Consider the following 17,767-nt stretch of genomic DNA (forward strand, 5'->3'; position numbering starts at 1 on the left):
AAATATAAAAGCAGGGATGTGCTGCTGAGGCTTTATAAGGCTCTGGTCAGACCAGATTTAGAATATTGTGAGTAATTTTGGGTCCCGTACTTCAGGAAGGATGTTCAGGCCCTGGAGAGGGTCCAGAGGAGGTTCACGAGAACGATCCCAGGAATGAAAGGCTTAACATATGAGGAACGTTTGAGGCCTCTGGGTCTATACTCGATGGAGTTTAGAAGGATGAGGGGGGATCTGATTGAAATTTACAGAATACTGAAAGGCCTGGATAGAGTGGATGTGGGGAAGATGTTTCCATTAGTAGGAGAGACTAGGACCCGAGGGCACAGCCTCAGAGTATAGGGAAGACCTTTTTGAACAGAGATGAGGAAAAACTTCTTGAGCCAGAGAGTGGTGAATCTATGGAATTCATTGCCACAGAAGGCTGTGGAGGCCAGGTCATTGAGTGTATTCAAGACCGAGATAGATAGTTCTTGATTGGTAAGGGGATCAAAGGTTACGGGAGAAGGCGGGAGAAAGGGGTTGAAAAACTTATCAGCCATGATTGAATGGTGGAGCAGACTCGATGGGCCGAATGGCCTAATTTTTGCTCCTATGTCTTATGGTCTTATAGCTGATCTGATTGTGGCATTAACTCCACATTCCCACCTACTCTCCGCTAACCTTTGACTCCCTTGTCAATGAAGAATCTCTCTACCTCTGCCTTGAAATATTAATGATTCCTCCTCCATCGCTCTCTGGGGAAGAGAGTTCCAAAGTTCCACGACCCTTTGAGAGAAAAATAAAATCCCCTCATTTCCGTCTGAAATGAGAGACCTCTTATTTTTAAACTGTGTTCCCTATCGTTAGTCTCTCTCACAAGGGGAAACATCCTTTCAGCATCCACCCTGTCAATTTCCCTCAGGATCTTATATATTTCAATAGAATCAGCTCTCATTCTTCTAAACTCCAATGGATACAGGCCCAGCCTATCCAAACTTTCCTCATAAGATAACAGACAACACCTCCCAGTATCATTTGAATGAACATTCTCTGAACAGCTTCTAATGCTTTTATATCCTTTCTTAAATGAGACCAAATCTGTACACAGTAATTCAGACGAGGTCTCATCGACGCCCCGTTAAACTGTAGCAAAATATCCTTCCATTTATATTCTATTCCCCTTGTAATAGATGACAAGATTCCCTTTGCCTTCCTCATCACTTGCTGTTCCTGTATTGTAACTTTTTGTGATTCATGCACTAAGGGATCCAGGTCCCTCTGTACCTCAGGGTTCTGCAAATCTCTCTCCCTTTCAATAATATGCTGCTTTTGTATTCTTCCTGCCAAAGTGGACAAGTTTATATTTTCCCACATTATACACCATCTGTCAATTTTTTGCCCACTCACTTAACCTATCTATATCCCTTTGCTGACCTTTATCCCCTCTTCACCACTTACTTTCCTATCTATCTTTGTGTCATCAGCAAATTTAGCAAATTCATTCAGTCCTTTCATTCAAATCATTGTTATAAATTGTAAATAGTTGAGGCTGCAGTATTGATCCCTGTGTCACATCTTGTCAACCTAAAATAACCAATTTATCCCGACTCTCTGTTTCCTGTTAACTTACTAAACTTCTACCCATGCTGAAATGTTACTGCCGACACCATTATATGCGTAGTAACCTTTGATGTGCCACTTTGTCAAATGCCTTCTGGAAGCCCAAATACAGCACACCCACAGGTTCTCCTTTATTAATGTTCCTTGTTACTTCCTCGAAGGGCCTCAAATAGATCAGCCAAACATGATTTCCCTTTCACAAAACCATGATGGATCTACATAATTGCATTTGGATTTTCTAAGTGACCCGTGAGAGGCTCCTTAATAATAGATTCCAGCACTTTCGCTCTGACAGATGTTAAGCTAACTGGCCTATAGTCTCTTGCTTTCCCTTTCCCTCCTTTATTTAACATAAAAGCCTCATTCTCTATTTTCCAATCTGATGGGACTTTCCAGAATCTATGGAAGTTTGGAAGATTAGAACAAATGCTTCTCCTATTTTTGTGTTCAACTTTTCTGCCCATTTCCTTATTTTCCTTTATTACAGGCTTGTCCAATCCGTGTCCCGTGGCTGGATTGTGGCCCCCGAAGTCCCTCTATATGGCCTCTGGAGCCGTTGTTCAAAATGCTGGTAAGACGGATAAGTGGAGTTGAAGGTATCCGTTTCTTCAATTGCTCCTCCAATCACAGGCGGGTCTTCTACCCCGTTAGCGGCAGATAGGCTGACCAGTGGGCCTATCAGCAGTAAAACTGGGAAACAAACAGGTTGTGATTGGAGGGGCAGCTAACACCAGCTGGAGAAAGGCGCAGGGAGCCGTGGGGGAAGCGCACAGAGACATTGTCTCCCTTCTCTCCTAGGTACTTAGCGCCTTTTCCCAGGAATGGAAAAGATTTCAGGAGGAGGAGAGACAATGAGGGAGAGAGAGGGAGAGATAGAGAGTGTGGGGCCCAGGGCGCCTGGGGCTTTGGCTCATAACTACTTTAGACAGGCTTTCCCCGCTATAGCCCGGCCTCCCTGCCCTTTCCCCTCTCTGCCCTGTCCCCCCGCCTTTCTGCCCTTTCCCCCTCTGCCTCTCTGCCCTTCCCCCTCATGCATCTCTGCCCTTTCCCCCTCCTGCCTCTCTGCCCTTTCCCCCTCCTGCCTCTCTGCCCTTTCCCCCTCCCGCCTCTCTGCCCTTTCCCCCACCCGCCTCTCTGCCCTTTCCCCCTCCTGCCTCTCTGCCCTTTCCCCCTCCCGCCTCTCTGCCCTTTCCCCCTCCTGCCTCTCTGCCCTTTCTCCCCCAGCTCTCTGCCCTTTCCCCCTCCCGCCTCTCTGCCCTTTCTCCCCCAGCTCTCTGCACTTATTCCATGGCTCTCTGATCTTTTGCACTGGCTCTCTGAACATTACCCCAGCTCTCTGCCCTTTTCCCCCTTCCGCATCTCTGCCCTTTACCCCCTCCCGCCTCTCTGCCCTTTACCCCCTCCGCCTCTCTGACCTTTCCCCCTCCCTCCTCTCTGACCTTTCCCCCTCCCTCCTCTCTGACCTTTCGTCCTCCCTCCTCTCTGACCTTTCGCCCTCCCGCCTCTCTGACCTTTACCCCTCCCGCCTCTCTGCCCTTTACCCCTCCCGCCTCTCTGCCCTTTACCCCTCCCGCCTCTCTGCCCTTTACCCCTCCCGCCTCTCTGCCCTTTACCCCTCCCGCCTCTCTGCCCTTTCCCATTCCCACCTCTCTGCCCATTCCCCCTCCGCCTCTCTGACCTTTCCCCCTCCCTCCTCTCTGCCCTTTCCCCCACCCGCCTCTCTGCCCTTTCCCCCACCCGCCTCTCTGCCCTTTCCCCCTCCCTCCTCTCTGCCCTTTCTCCCCCCCGCCTCTCTGCCCTTTCCCTCTCCCGCCTCTCTGCCCTTTCTCTCTGCCGCCCATCTGCCCTTTCCCCCCTCCCGCCTCTCTACCCTTTCCCCCTCCCGCTTCCCTGCCCTTTTCCCCTCCCGACTCTCTGCCCTTTCCTCCCCGCCTCTCTGCCCTTTCTCCTCCAGCTCTCTGCTCTTACTCCACGGGTGTCTGCGATTTCGCCCGGCCCTCTGACCTTTTTCCCTGTTCGCTGACCTTTGCCCCGTTTCTATGCCATTCCCCCCCAACCCCTCAGGCTCTCTCCGCTTCCACCAATGCTCGTCGCTACATTCGGCCTTGCTCCACTTTCCCGCACTGCTCGGCCTCAGGCATCGCTTCCAGGTCTCTCTTCCCCGCAGTACCTGCCCTCCCACACACTGAAAAGTGATTGAGTGAGTGAGCGTGTGCATGATTGACAAAGTGAGGGTGGCTGAGTGAGGTTGGGTGGCTGAGTGAGTGAGGGTGCGTGGGTGAGTGAAGCAGTGAATGAGAGTGGGTGATGAGTGAGCGTGGGCGGGTGTCTGAATGTGGGTGAGGATGGATGAGTGAGTGAGGGTGGGTGATTGAATGAGGGTAGATGAGAGTATGAGTGAGGGTTGGTGGGTATGTGAGGGTGGGTATGTGAGTGAGGGTGAGTGGATGTGTGAGGGTGGGTGGATGAGTTATTTAGTGTGAGTGAAAATAGGTGAGTGAGGATGGGTGGGTGAGTGAGTTTGAGTGAGGATGAGTGAGGGTGGATGAGGAAGGATGGGTGAGTGAGTGTGAGTGAATGAGTGTGAGTGAGTACCCCCGAGTGAGGGTGAGTGAGGGTGGGTGAGTGAGGGTCAGTGAGTGTGGGTGGGTGAGTGAGTTTGAATGAGGCTGGGTGGGTAAGGGTGAGTGAGGGTGAGTGAGTGAGTGAGTGTGAGTGAGCGAGTGAGGGTGAATGAGTGAGGGTGAGTGAGTAATTGATGGTGAGTGAATGAGGGTGAGTGAGTGGGGGTGAGTGAGTGAGGGCGAGTGAGGGTGCGTGAGTGAGTGATGGCTGAGTGAGTGAGGGTGAGTGAGTGAAGATTAGTGAGTAATTGATGGTGAGTGAATGAGGGTGAGTGAAGGTGGGTGAGGCTGGGTGAGTGAGGGTGAGTGAGTGAGGGTGGGTGAGCGAGGGTGGGTGAGTGAGGGTGGGTGAGCAAGGGAGTGAGGGTGAGTGAGTGAGGACGAATGAGTGAGCGTGGGTGAGCGAGGGTGGGTGAGCGAGGGAGTGAGGGTGAGTGATTGAGGGTGAGTGACTGAGGGCGATTGAGTGAGGGCGAGGGTCTGAGGGTGAGTGAGTGAATGATGGTGAGTCAGGGTGAGTGATTGTGGGTAGTGAGGGCGCCCAGGTGCTGCAGGCTTATCAAGGCGATGTTTCTCTGGATGATTTTCCGCTCCGGCTCAGCTTTTCATTGCCTGTTGTCCACAGCCGAGCTGGGGGCTCCTCCATTCGGCTCCAACACCTCCACCTCCTCCTCTTCCTCTCCATCGTTCCTGTCCTGATTCTCCATATTGATCAGCTTTCTGTAACACCGGCTGTGTAAAGTCAGGCAGCAGTGTAGATCGCTGGCCAGCTGCTTTAATGCCGATGCCTTTCTTTGAGAAACCCGTGTCAGTGCGAGAATAGGCAGACTGAGGGGGCTGGAGGGGAAGGTTACAGCAAAACCAGGATGGGCCGTGCAGGCATCTTGCACCAAGTGTGCACCATGTTGAGGATCCAGGAGGCCATGGTCTCCGCCACATCCCTCCCCTTTCCTTGTTCCTTTGTGTTTGGTTCAACACTTGGAAATTCTCCACATATATAGTGATGTCACCTGTGTAATTTCCTTTTACACAACAGGTCCTCAGAAATGGAACAATAAACATGCCTGCAGCTTCACGGATTTTCATTCTGCAATTGGTATTTTCAGCCCACTTCTCTGTGTGAGAATGTGTGTGTGTGCGTGAGAAAGAGAGAGAGAGTGCAAGTGTATGTGTTTTTGAGAGAGAGAGAGAGAGAGTGTGTGTGTGTGTGTGTGTGTGTGTGAGATAGGGAGTATAAGTGTGAGAATATGTGAGATAGACAATGTGTGTGTGTGGGAGAGAAAGAGTGTGTGTGTGAGAGAGAGAGAATGAGAGAGACAGTGTGTGAGAGAGAGGGAGAGTGTGTTTTTATGTGCGTGTCATAGGGAGTATAAGTGGGAGAGTGACTGAGACAGGGAAATGTGTGTGAGGGAGAGCTACTGTGTTTGTGATTGAGAGAGCAACTGTGTGTGTGTGTCTGTGTGTGTGTGTGAGAGAGAGAGGGAGAGAGTGTAGGGGTGTGAGTTATATGTAGAAAAGTGTGTGAGAGAGAGCCAGTGTGTGTGTCAGAGAGAGTGTGTGTGTGAGAGAGAGTGTGAGAGTGAGTGCATGTGTGAGAGAAACAGTGTGTGTGAGAGGGAATGTGTTTGTGTTTCTGTGTGTGCGTGAGAGAGAATGAGGATGTGTGTGTGTGTCAGAGTGTTATGTGTCTGTGTGTAAGTGAGAGAGGGAGAATGGAGAGTGTGTGCATGTGTGAGAGTGTGAATGTGTGTGGGAGAGAGGGTGCACGTGTGTGAGCGTGTGTGTAGTTGAGAGAGTGTATGTGTCTGAGAGAATGTGAGTGTCTGTGTGAGAGTGTGTGTGAAAGAGAGAGGCAATGTGTGAGAGGCAGGGTGTGTGCGTGTTAAAGAGAGTTTGAGTGTGAGAGGGAGAATGTGAGAGGGAGAGAGAGAGAGGGAGAAAGAGTGAGTGTGTGTGTGTGCGTGTGTGTGTGACAGAGAGAGAAAGAGAGAGTGTGTGTCTATCAGAGAGAGTGCGTGTGAGAGTGTGTGCAGGTGTGTGAGAAAGAGTCTGTGTGACACAGAGAGTGAGCGAGTGAGGGTGTGTGGTAAAGAGACTGAGTGAGTCGAGGTAGATCAGCCATGATCTTACTGAATGGAGGGCAGGATCGAAGGGCCGAATGTCCTCTCATGCTTTCATTTCTGTCATTCATTCCTCCCCCTGCAGGCGGCAATCCAATGACTCAGTTTTTGATATCGGCTCCTTTTCCCCAAATCCCCCGCGGCTGGTTATTTGGAGTGAGAGTCTGGTCATTGTCCATTTCAATCGTTTAAATAACTCGCAGCCTCTGATCAGATCAGAACAGGCGCTGCTCTCTGGAGCCTCACTGTCACTCCCTGATTCTGTTTGTTCTGAAATTGTGCTCAAGTTCAGGTCACTCACGTTCAATGATTTTCTGATACTCAAAATGCTTAAACATAATTAATTCATTAAAATTTATACACGTTCTCTCCAGAAATATTGTTAAAAACAATTAATGTGTGTCATTTCACCTGAGCAATGGAACAACTAATTTTCACAGATCTGGCTAGAGAACCCACAGTTCGATGCTGATTCAGTTTGTTTGACCTCTGCGGGGAGAAGACTCTCAGGTCAGGCACAGGACAAGTTAAGATATGGATTAAAGCCCCCACTCCTCCCCCAGTACACTCCTGTCATCAGCTGCAAGGGTGGGATTCAACAGAAAGCCAACTCTCCACTGAACTGTCAAACACTCCGGGTCAGGTACAGCATCGGTTTGACATAAAATAAAACTCTCTCTACATTGTTCCATCAAATATGCCCAGGAGAGGGTTCAATCCGGTTTTGATATAAGTGCTGTGCTGCAGGAGCCGGTCAGAGGCTGGGAATTCTGTGGCGAGTAATTCAACACCTATCGCCCAAAGAAAACTGACCATCTACAAGGCGCAAGTCAGGACTGGGATTGAATAGTTTCCACTTGCCTCAATGTGTGAAACTTCAAAAAACCCCAAGGAACTCGATACTATCCAGGACAAAGCAGCCCACAGAATTGGTACCCCATCCACTACCTTAAACTTTCACTCCCTCCCCCACCGACGCACAGTGACAGCAGTGTGTACCATATACAAGATGCAATGCAGCAACTCGCCAAGGCTCCTTCAAAACCCGCAACCTCTCCTAACTAGAAGGACAAGGGCAGCAGGTGCTTGGAAACACCTGTATGTTCCCCTCCAAGACACTGAACATCCTGACTTGGAACTATATCGCCGTTCCTTCACTGTCAATGGGTCAAAATCCTGGAACTCCCGACCTAACAGCCCTGTGAGTGTACCTGCAGCTATTCAAGGAGGTGGCATTTCAACACTTCCTCAAGGATGGGTAATTAGGATGGGCAACAAATGCTGGCCTTGCCAGCGACCTCAACCTCCTATGATAGGATTAAAAATAAGATACAGGCTAATTTCTTCCTCCACATTGTCCAACCAAATAGGTCAAGGACTGTGGCAGCACAGATTAAAATAGGATAAAACTCTCTCTGCATTGCCTAACCGAACACTCCCAAGACAGATACATCACTGGCTTAAAATTGACCAAACCTCCTTCAACAGCCTGTCTGTCGTTTCTGAATTGTCCTTTCTGACTGTCACAATGGGTTGGGTGTCTCATTTCTGAGGCACCTGGTCAAAAAGTCAAACTTTCACATTTCTCACAGATACAAGTTTTTTGAAGAAATAAATCAAATTGCACTTCCTGAAATACAGGAGAACGAACCAGAAGGTTAACAACCAGTCAGGAAAATTCCTGGTCCCAGCACAGTGACCACGCGCACAGAAACAGAACAGACACAAATGGTGCAACAATCGAGTTCCCAGCAGATAGATCTGTTCAATCTGTCCATTTCATTCAAGCTGTTTGATTCTAATTGATCAATGGTCAATTTGCTACAATTATTCTATAACTTCTTTGAAATTAAACTGATTTTCATTTCAAAACTCCCATTGAAGTCCATCTAATTCCCCGTCTGACTCAAATCTCCAAACAATGTATGATTTAAGTTACCCTGAAAATGAACACAGCAAATACTACAGATTCAGGATAATTGGTTGTCCGTAATAAAGACTCAATGACAGGGTAAGAATTAAACAAATCAGGAAACATTCACATTGAAAACCGATTACCCACTGATTTGATTTGATTTTAGGTATAAATATAACCAATAAAAACGTTGAGGCGAAACACCTTATCGAGCTGAGCACAGCTGAGTAAGAAAGGTATTCTTTTCTAAATTCATTTTGGATACAATTCAAAATTCTCTCCACCCTTTGAGATTTTGCACCACTATAATGTCCAGTATACTATTTAATTGTTGGAGTTCATTTATGTTGAATTAATTATCACTAATATTATATTGTAAGTTAATTATCTTGTTATTGTCAATTCATTTTCTTGTTAGCTGATTTCTACTTTATAATAAAAATAGTTTTCAATAATTGAAAATTGTTTCTCCTTGGTACTTTGTGAAATAATTGGGGTTTATTTAAATCAACCTGACACTGAAAAATTGTTAAACAATAAACTTCAAATTACTACATGGTAACATCCAGGCAAGTAAATCAATTTTACTTAAATCTGATCAATATTTACTATTTTATTTTTACTTCTCCTGCTCTGTTTTAATGGACAAAATTGTAAACTATACGTTTCTAAACGGATTGAGAAATCATAAATTCCATCTATTCTCATCGAGTAATTCACACGACGAATTTATGAGTTGAATATTTGAAACACTTTCAAATCTGGCCGGGGGCACATCGCATTAACTGTCGATGAGGTGTAATATCATCTGTTTGCTGAATCAAACTTGCCTTAACTCCGAGTTATGTGTAAACAAATGTTCCTGGCAGTTACTTATTATCAATGAAAGTGCTTCCTACATAACAATCCCTATAATTTAATTGTTAAATATATTGTTCACTGAAAGAAGATCCAAATTGATCAGTAGACAATTTGAAGAGAAGAATTCATTCAGATCATCTGCGCCACTGAAATATAACCGGCAAATTGACTCCAGATTTTGTTCTTCAATTTAATATTTAATAAGAATTAAGCATGAAACTCAGATATAATCTGTTCTTCTCCTATAATTCTATCTGTGTACAGCACAGCTATGGGAGACAGGATGTTGTTATTAAATTCAAAACTAATACTAATGTTTGCAATTAAATTAATCTTTTCGAATTTCAAGCTTTTACTTGTCAGTCTCTATTTATATGCGGTCTGCACCTTCCTGCAGTTCAAAAAAATGTAAGAACAATTCCTTTACTGCCAGCGAATTACACCCCCCAGTAAACTGTTTAAAATTAGATTAGTAACAATTATCTCGCTATCCAAATCCCAATGACATTGAAGGAATAATGTGGTTACAGCTGCACAGAAAGAATGTAATAACCGAATAGACATATTGCCAAACTGCAATGTCAAACTCCTCTTTAAGTCAATGCAAATGTTATCAGCGATATAAAAAAGTAATTCAAAATCTCTTTTGAAACTGAACAATTCTGTAGAGTCAGTATATTATTACTGAAATTTTTTCATGCATAATCACAAAATGTTTCCAGCCTAAAAACTTTCCCGATCATGTTAATTGTGCGCAGAGCACAGCAGAATTGTGAAAGGCGATTAATGATCAATTAGGTTAATATGAAAGCTGTTCCGTCAATATGGAGAAATACATTATAATTGTTTTAATTGTATTAATTTTACTCTACAATTTGAAAACTTGGTAATTGTATAGTTTCTGATTGCAGTAACGAATTATGTTCTGAATGAGCGTCATAATCCATGGTTTAGTTTACTCTGCAATTATCACTTAAAATAAAGACAAAATGTTCTAACACATCTGTAAATGCTTTTTTGCCCATTTCTGAAGCCTGTTTGTTTTCTGCCTACAATCGCGCTTCAAGCAGATACAAACGCGTAGGCTGCTTCGATTCAATCGCAAAACGTGTAACTGCTCAATGTCACCGAGTTTAAACAATGCAGAAACAATGCAGAACCGCTAAACCGTTTCACAAATTCCACTAATTTAAAGTCACCCGGACACACACTCTCCTCAGCAGAAAAACACCAAAATCACATCACTGTGGGGCTGAAATCCGTTTCATGGAGAAGCAGCTCAATTCTACAAACACTTCAACAGAATCCAATGTAACATTGCAAGAAAATCTCAATATCGAATCCAGACAACCGCTCGTCACCAAATGAATGAATAATTAAACTAAACATAAATATGGAATAATGTCAACGGCATTGTGAGTAGGCGGATCATGTTCAATAAATTAATATTGAAACTTAAGCATACTTTGTTAATATTGGGTTTGATTTCAAACCAATTTAAACCCTTGTGCGGTAGATGGTAAAACCCGCAGCCATTAGATGTCACCGAGATTAAACATTGCAGAAACGTCAAACTGTTTTTACAAACGTTAGATATTTCAAGTAGCCCGGCCACACAGTATCCTCAGCAGATAAATACAAAATCACAACAACCAGGGACTCAATCCCTCAGCAGCACTTTTTATCAAAACACAGCGGAATTATATAACTCAATTTCAGCAGAATCACATGAAACATTGTAAAAACTTCTGCATTCAGAATCCACCAAACTCAGGTTTCATTGGCTGAATGAATTATTAAAATAGACAAAAAAAAACAAAGACTCAAATAAAACAGTTACTAAATAAATGTGTGGTTCTTACCGGCAGTCACCGTCATCATGGTCCCTTGTCCCCAGTAGTCCATACCGTCACAGTGTTACATTCCCTGGGCTGTGCCATACAATAACTGTCCCTGCACAAAAAAGTCAGAAATCCACCATTATTTTAAATATTCATAAGTCAGAGGCAAAATAAGATCACGATGAATCTTCACGAAATTATATTTGCGTTTGTGGATATCTTTAGCTATTCATCAATGATCCTCATGTTTTATAATTCACAGAATAACACATGAACATGTTATTGAATTCACCAATTGATGAATGGATAATTATCACAGCTTTTCCATCTTAAACCATGTTTTTTGGACAGTGCTGGACAGAAATAATACTTCACTGTAAATATAGCAGGATTGTAAAAGCGAGCACTGACCCAGGCAGACTCATTTAGTGCTGAGGGGTTTTTGTATTGACAGTAACTGCTGTGCCATCCAGTTATCACAGTGAGACACACCATGTCAAATACTGCGGCAGACTGTTCACTGTAAAATACAGAGATTTAATCTCACTGCCCTTTCCAAAAACCTGATCCCGACTCGCCTAAGAATGAATCAGTGAGATATTTCAGCCTGTGCTGGTCATTATATTTATAAATGTGATTGGAGTTCTTTAAAAGCCTCTTTGCAGATTTAGCGTGTCCGTAAACACAAACAAAGCGGAAGACTTTTATACATTTTTACAAACCAATATTACTTATACCCATTATTTTATTTAGCTCCCATTTTCTTTGACTTTTCCTGTTGTGATCGTGATCACCAATTTGAACAAACTCCTTCTGAGGTTTTTGTATGAGGATGTCGCTGTGCACAGCACTGTGACCCGCTGTAGTATCACAGTGAAATACACCCGCACAAAAACTGCACCCACTCTCTGTTCAGTGCTGCCTCTCAATATTCAATTCAAATAGACGTTTACTTCTGATCCAGTTTAGTATTTATGCAGCAATTTATAAAACCCAATGAGCAGTGATCCCCTCCAAGTATCAGACATATTAAAATGAACATTATATCCAGGTCTGTAATTGCGGAAACTGTTAACAGTAAATATAAACACAGCCAAAAGCTCAGCCCATTATATCAATTGGTTTGTTAGGTTTTACTGTTAAATTTGCTGTTTTACTTTTGTCAGAAGCGACTTGTTGTCGGGTTCTGATCATTACAGTTAATATTACATTTAAAACAAGTACTGACCGTCAGGTTATGATAGAAGTTGTTGAGTCCCTCTCGATCTGTTCTTGTTCGGGTCCAGCCCTGGTTCCTCTCGCTGTGGTCTCTTGCACAGTAATAGATGGCGGTGTCTTCAGTCTTCAGGTTCGTCATGTCCAAGGAGAAGATGTTCCTTGAAGTGTCTTTGGACGCAGTAAATCGATTCTTAATTGCTGGGGCATAGCCGTTGTTTGATGAACTATAGTAGTAAACCAGCCACTCCAGCCCCTGCCCGGGAAACTGTCGGACCCAGTGCATGTAGTAGCTGCCAAGATCGAAGCCGCTGGTTTTACAGGTCAGTCTCAGGGTGCCTCCGGGACGCCCGGTCTCTGCCTCTGGCTGAGTCAACACAACATCTGACTTGACACCTGTAAAAATATATCAAAAACCCCGAGGATTAATCCTGGTGAAGTGATTCCTGACTCTGTAACATTCCAGAGAGAGACTAACACTGAGACAGTAACAGTGAGAGACTTGGACAATAAAAACTACTCACCGGATAAGAAAGTCAGCAACAAACTGAGAGAAATCGCCGACCTCATCCTTCTGGTCATTTGGGGAAAATGGTTCTGTCCAGAACTCAGTGAACAAACCAGCTCCCGGACTGTCGGATTCCGACCCCAGTGAGCGGCATTTAAATACCCGGCAGAAGGGGGCGGGTTTCCAGGCGCCGCCTGTTGATTCCCTGGTGGAGGCGGCGACTGGATCCACGCCCAACCTTCCACATCCCCAACAGAATGGACTCAGATATTTACAATAGGTTATTGTTAAGAGTGGACATTTTACCTGTATCGGGATATTTGGCTGAATGGATTCATTGTAATGTCTCCCGGGATTCTAATGGTGAAATTCTAGTTGAGGATCAGTTCATAACAATGACTAATTTAAATGTAAATTAAGTCCATTTATTTCTACACTACTTCACAGCGGGTTGAATCTAAAAAAATAAGTTATATTAACAGGGACTGTCAGCCTGTTTTGCAGCAACTCCGGGTCTCTATCTCATTACAGTAATAAAGTATCATTAGTCATAGGAATTATTATTGATTTATGTAACTAAATGCGGGGGATGAACAAAGTGATATTATCTAAAAAAATGGGTGGCTATGGCCATACAGTTTGGGTCCAGAGATAAGAAGAAACCCCTCACATTATACAATGTCCCTCCTTGCATTTCTCGAATTGCTCCTGACCCGAAGACAGCCCTGTGAAAATTAGCGGTAAAAGAAGCCCGCCTGCCTGATAATTAAACAGTAAGTTTACAGAGAAACGTAAAATTTACTTTTGACGGAGAAGTTAATGGATCAGAACGGACACGGAGGTCAGTAAAGTTATCCTTCAGCATCCAAATCATTGCAGATAATTCTATTGGCCACCGGCTGTCGACCATTCACTGGTATTAGGAACACAGGATATCAGGACTTTGGGGCATATTACACAATATCACAAGAATAAATGTTTTATCTTCCACTGAAGCGGGTCAGGAACTGGTCATTTCTCCATTTATTGGCAGCTATGAGAGGGACTGTTAAATAATCGAGATCAGTACAAATTAAACTGTACAGTACACGATGCTAATCAAGAATAAGAGGCGCCTCAGGTTAAATGAGGTGCACAATTCGGAGAATATTCAAGGAATTCCTGCGGGTTTAAGGCAATTCAACAATTTTCATTCAATTTAATTTATTTTTAATTTTTGCCATTGACTGGGACATTGGGACCATCAAGATCGATCTCTCGCACTTCATGAAGTTCTTTAATAATTGGAATGCTCTTTACTTAGAAATAATATAAATTAACTAGTATATGGTCAATTTAATATTTTCTGATCGTGTTTAATCTCAGTGAACACGGCACTCATTAAAATATTTCCTTGGATGAAATGCCATTTAAAATGTGTATTCCATGTGTGACTGAAAGCAATATTGTTTGAATTGCTGAATGCCATTTTGTTCATACATATCCAGGCTAATCTGTCCCGCACAGTATTTGGCAGCAAGCCAGCCGGGTGCAGTCAGGGAGGCTCGAATGTCCAATGTTATTTACAGGAAGCATCTGCGGGTTTGTGCAGTAAATGAAAGATCTGTTTCCTCAGTACTGACCGCTTGGCTGCAAGCCAACTTCAAACCCTTAACATTGTCAACAAGGCCTATTTATAACAAATCTACCCAGCAACAACACTGGAGTCAGTTTTATTTTTCTAAACTGTGAGCCTATGTGAACTGTTCCAATCTCCCAGGAAAGAAAAGTTATCCAGCTTTTCTGACACCCTGTTAGCATCAATGGCTCATTGGAGGATCTCTCCAACACATCATAATATTGTGATGGATGGATGGATGGATAGAAAGAATTACAGACTATCAGAGAGGACTCAGAGAGCGGATACATTTTGAAATAGAAAAACATGTGTGTTTGTGTGATTTTTTGGCCCCTTTACCCTTTCACGGGATGTGAGAGCCACTGGCAAGGCCATCATTTGTTGCCTTTCCCTAATTGCTTTTGAGCTGAGTGTCTTGCTGGGCCATTTCAGAGGGCAGCTAGAGTCCACCATATTGCTGTGGATCTGGAGTAGCACGTAGGCCAGACAAGGTACAGTGGCAGATTTCCTTTCCTAAAGGACATTAGTGAATCAGGTGACTTTTTTCCACAATCGATGATAGTTTCATAGTTCCCTTCAATTGGACCAGTTTTCAATCCCAGGTTTCTAATTGAATTTAAATTCCACCAGCTGCCATGGTGGGATTTGAATTCATGTCCCCAGGTGAATAGCTTGGGTCTCTGGGTTACTACAATTAATACAACACCACCATCTGTCAAAGAAAGGAGGGATGACTGCAGTGATGCAGGAATGAATATTTTGATTAAGGAATCAGTGAATGCATTGATCGATGTATCCATAGATGTTGGTCTCCATTCTCATCTTTGTGCTTGACCACTTCATATCTTGAAGCTGGTCCTGTATTTCATTTGTGTCAGTCTAATATCTTCAGTCCTTCCACATTTTCTGGATGAATTCCATCCCCTGGCTATCGGGAACTAACGAGCTGAACGTCACCAAGAGAAGGCTGGAAATATCCCTGCGCTACTGGTGATTCTCCCCTGCTGATGGTGAATCATCATCTTTAAGACAGAAAGCGGGTACATAATTCGGATTAGGGTGGAAGATTGTAATACTTGGAAATTGTGGTCCTTTCATGTACAACAAAACATTCAACATGTCCTCACCCAAATAAATGAAGGTTACAGACTAAACATTATTACTGTGGAAACAGAAATAGTGTGAAACTCAATGGAGGGCCGCAAATGTTTCATTACCGTCCAGACGAGGGAAATAACAAATCTGGATTTAAATATTTATCAACTAACATCAAGTCCAGGTAGCTTTATTCATACCATCACTTTACAAATCCTCACACACTCCAGTTCCATATCAGGAGTTTCTGTGTGATGATGAGGTGATTACTTGTCAATAAAGCGCAGATGCTGCTGGGTAGCTGCTCATTATCCTCGGTTTGATTTAATTCCATTTCCCACTGAATTCTGGGACAGATGTGATTCATTGCTGACAGAATGGTCAATGTGATCTCAATCAATGTTAATGATATTACATGAACCGCAATTACATTTTGTATGAAATAAAATACTGAAAATAATTGGTTCGTGCAATTATTTATCTTTGTGAATGGATGATAATTGATGAAAATAATTATTTGCCTTTGTGAATGGATGGTAATTGGTGAATATAATTATTTATCTTCATGAATTGATGCCAATTGGTGAATATAATTATTTATCTTTGTGAATTGATCGTAATTCGTGAATATAATTATTTACCTTCGTGAATTGATAATAATTGGTACATATAATTATGTATCTTTCTCAGCCTTTACGACCTTATCCTCCTCTGCTGTAAGATAAGATCCGTTCTGCAGGAGATGAATAACATAATAATCATCGCACTATCTGAAAACAAAGCCGACAGGTGAGACTGCAACAACTACAGGAATATCTCACTCATAGAGTCACGAGGAAGGCCTTTGCTCGGGTCATACTTTAAAGACTTCGTCGATTCGCAGGTCGAAGCACAGTGTGGTGTTGATGTCGGAAGGTATACTCTGGACATGATCTGCTCCATACGCTCGACACCGTCAGTAGAACAGGACTCTGCAAGATTTTGGGGAAAATTGGCTGCCCACCAAAGCTCCTCAGTCCGATTCACTCCTTGCATGAAAACATGCCCTGCACTGTACAGATTGATGATTCCACTTCCGGCAGATTCGGAGTGAAGAATGGAGTGAAACAGGCCATGTCTCCTAGTCCCACTCTGTTTGACATCTTCTTCCCCATGCTGCTGATCTTTGCCTTCCCTGTAGATATGGAAGGAGTCTACTGTCACACTTGGTCAGACCGCAAGCCGCACAATCTAGAAGACAGATAGCGAAGAAAAAAACACATTGAATCCTGATCAAAGAATTGCTCGAAGCTGATAACTTTGTCATCAAACCGGAAACTCGTCCACAAAGACTGATGAACTGACTCTCCCATGCCTGTAACTTGTTCTCCCTGACTATAAACATGAAGGAAACCCTGGTCATGGGACAAGGTGTTGCATTTCCGTCATTGATCACACTAAATAACACCAGGATGGAAGTAAATTCCGCTTCCTGGGTTCCACGGTGACAGGCAGCCTGTTCCTTGCTTCAGAAGTTGATACCCACATGTGGAAAGCAGCTGCCACCTTTGGCTGATTCATGAAACTCCCCTGGAATAACGTCAAACTGATCCTTAGGGCCAACCTGATGGTTTATAAGGCTTGTGTTCTCAGCACCTTGCTGTATGGCTGTGTAATATGGACGACTTACAGTTATCAAGAAAAGAAGCTCCACAATTTCCATGTTCGCTGCCTGATGCATATTATGGGTATGTACAGGCAGGAAAAAGTCACGAATGCAGTGGTACTGTCAAAGGCAAATCTCCCAAGACTAGGGGGTCATGAAACAGAGATGGTGCTGTTGGCTTGGGAACGTCCGCAGGATGGAAGATGGTCACTTACACAAGGACTTTCTGTTTGGTGAGGGAGCTGGAGCCAGACAACCAGTGGGACGCCCAAAGCTCCACTTCAAGGATGCTTGAAGTGAAGGCCCTAAATATCGATTATCAGAACTGAGTGTAACTAACAGATGACTGAGGAAAATGGCGACACCTCCTGTGGGTTGGCGTGAACCACCACGATGTCCAATGGCTACAGCGGTTTGGCAATAGAGGCCATCGCTGGAAAAAAACAACCCACAACCACATTTTGCACCTTCATGTGCAGCACTTCCAGCAGAACCTGCCTCACAACAATTGGCCCCCCTCAGCCATCAGCACATCTGAAATGGATTTGTTTCCATTGTGTGTCTGTGACCTTTCATAGATGGAAGTTTTTCCAGGATCTTCGTGAAATTCAGTTGCAAACAATATGATCTGCTTCTCCCTCTCTCTCTCTCTCTTTCTCCCTCACACACACACAGACCAAAATGGCATCTTCTGCTTCAACTTAAGTTCCCACCTTGACTTCCTGG

The 17,767-nt window shown here is 43.9% G+C and overlaps 2 gene segments (V, D, J or C); both read right to left on the reverse strand.

Annotated features, from left to right (window-relative positions):
* LOC144698205 (Ig heavy chain C region-like) overlaps positions 1–17,767 on the reverse strand; it is a 403,651-nt gene that overhangs the window by 1,899 nt on the left and 383,985 nt on the right.
* LOC144697597 (Ig heavy chain V region-like) lies at positions 12,107–12,805 on the reverse strand. The segment is given in 2 exon segments: positions 12,107–12,571; positions 12,700–12,805. Coding segments are annotated over 2 exon segments (507 nt in total).

Source organism: Cetorhinus maximus, chromosome 23 (assembly GCF_964194155.1).
Source record: "Cetorhinus maximus chromosome 23, sCetMax3.hap1.1, whole genome shotgun sequence".
Taxonomy (NCBI): Eukaryota; Metazoa; Chordata; class Chondrichthyes; order Lamniformes; family Cetorhinidae; genus Cetorhinus; species Cetorhinus maximus.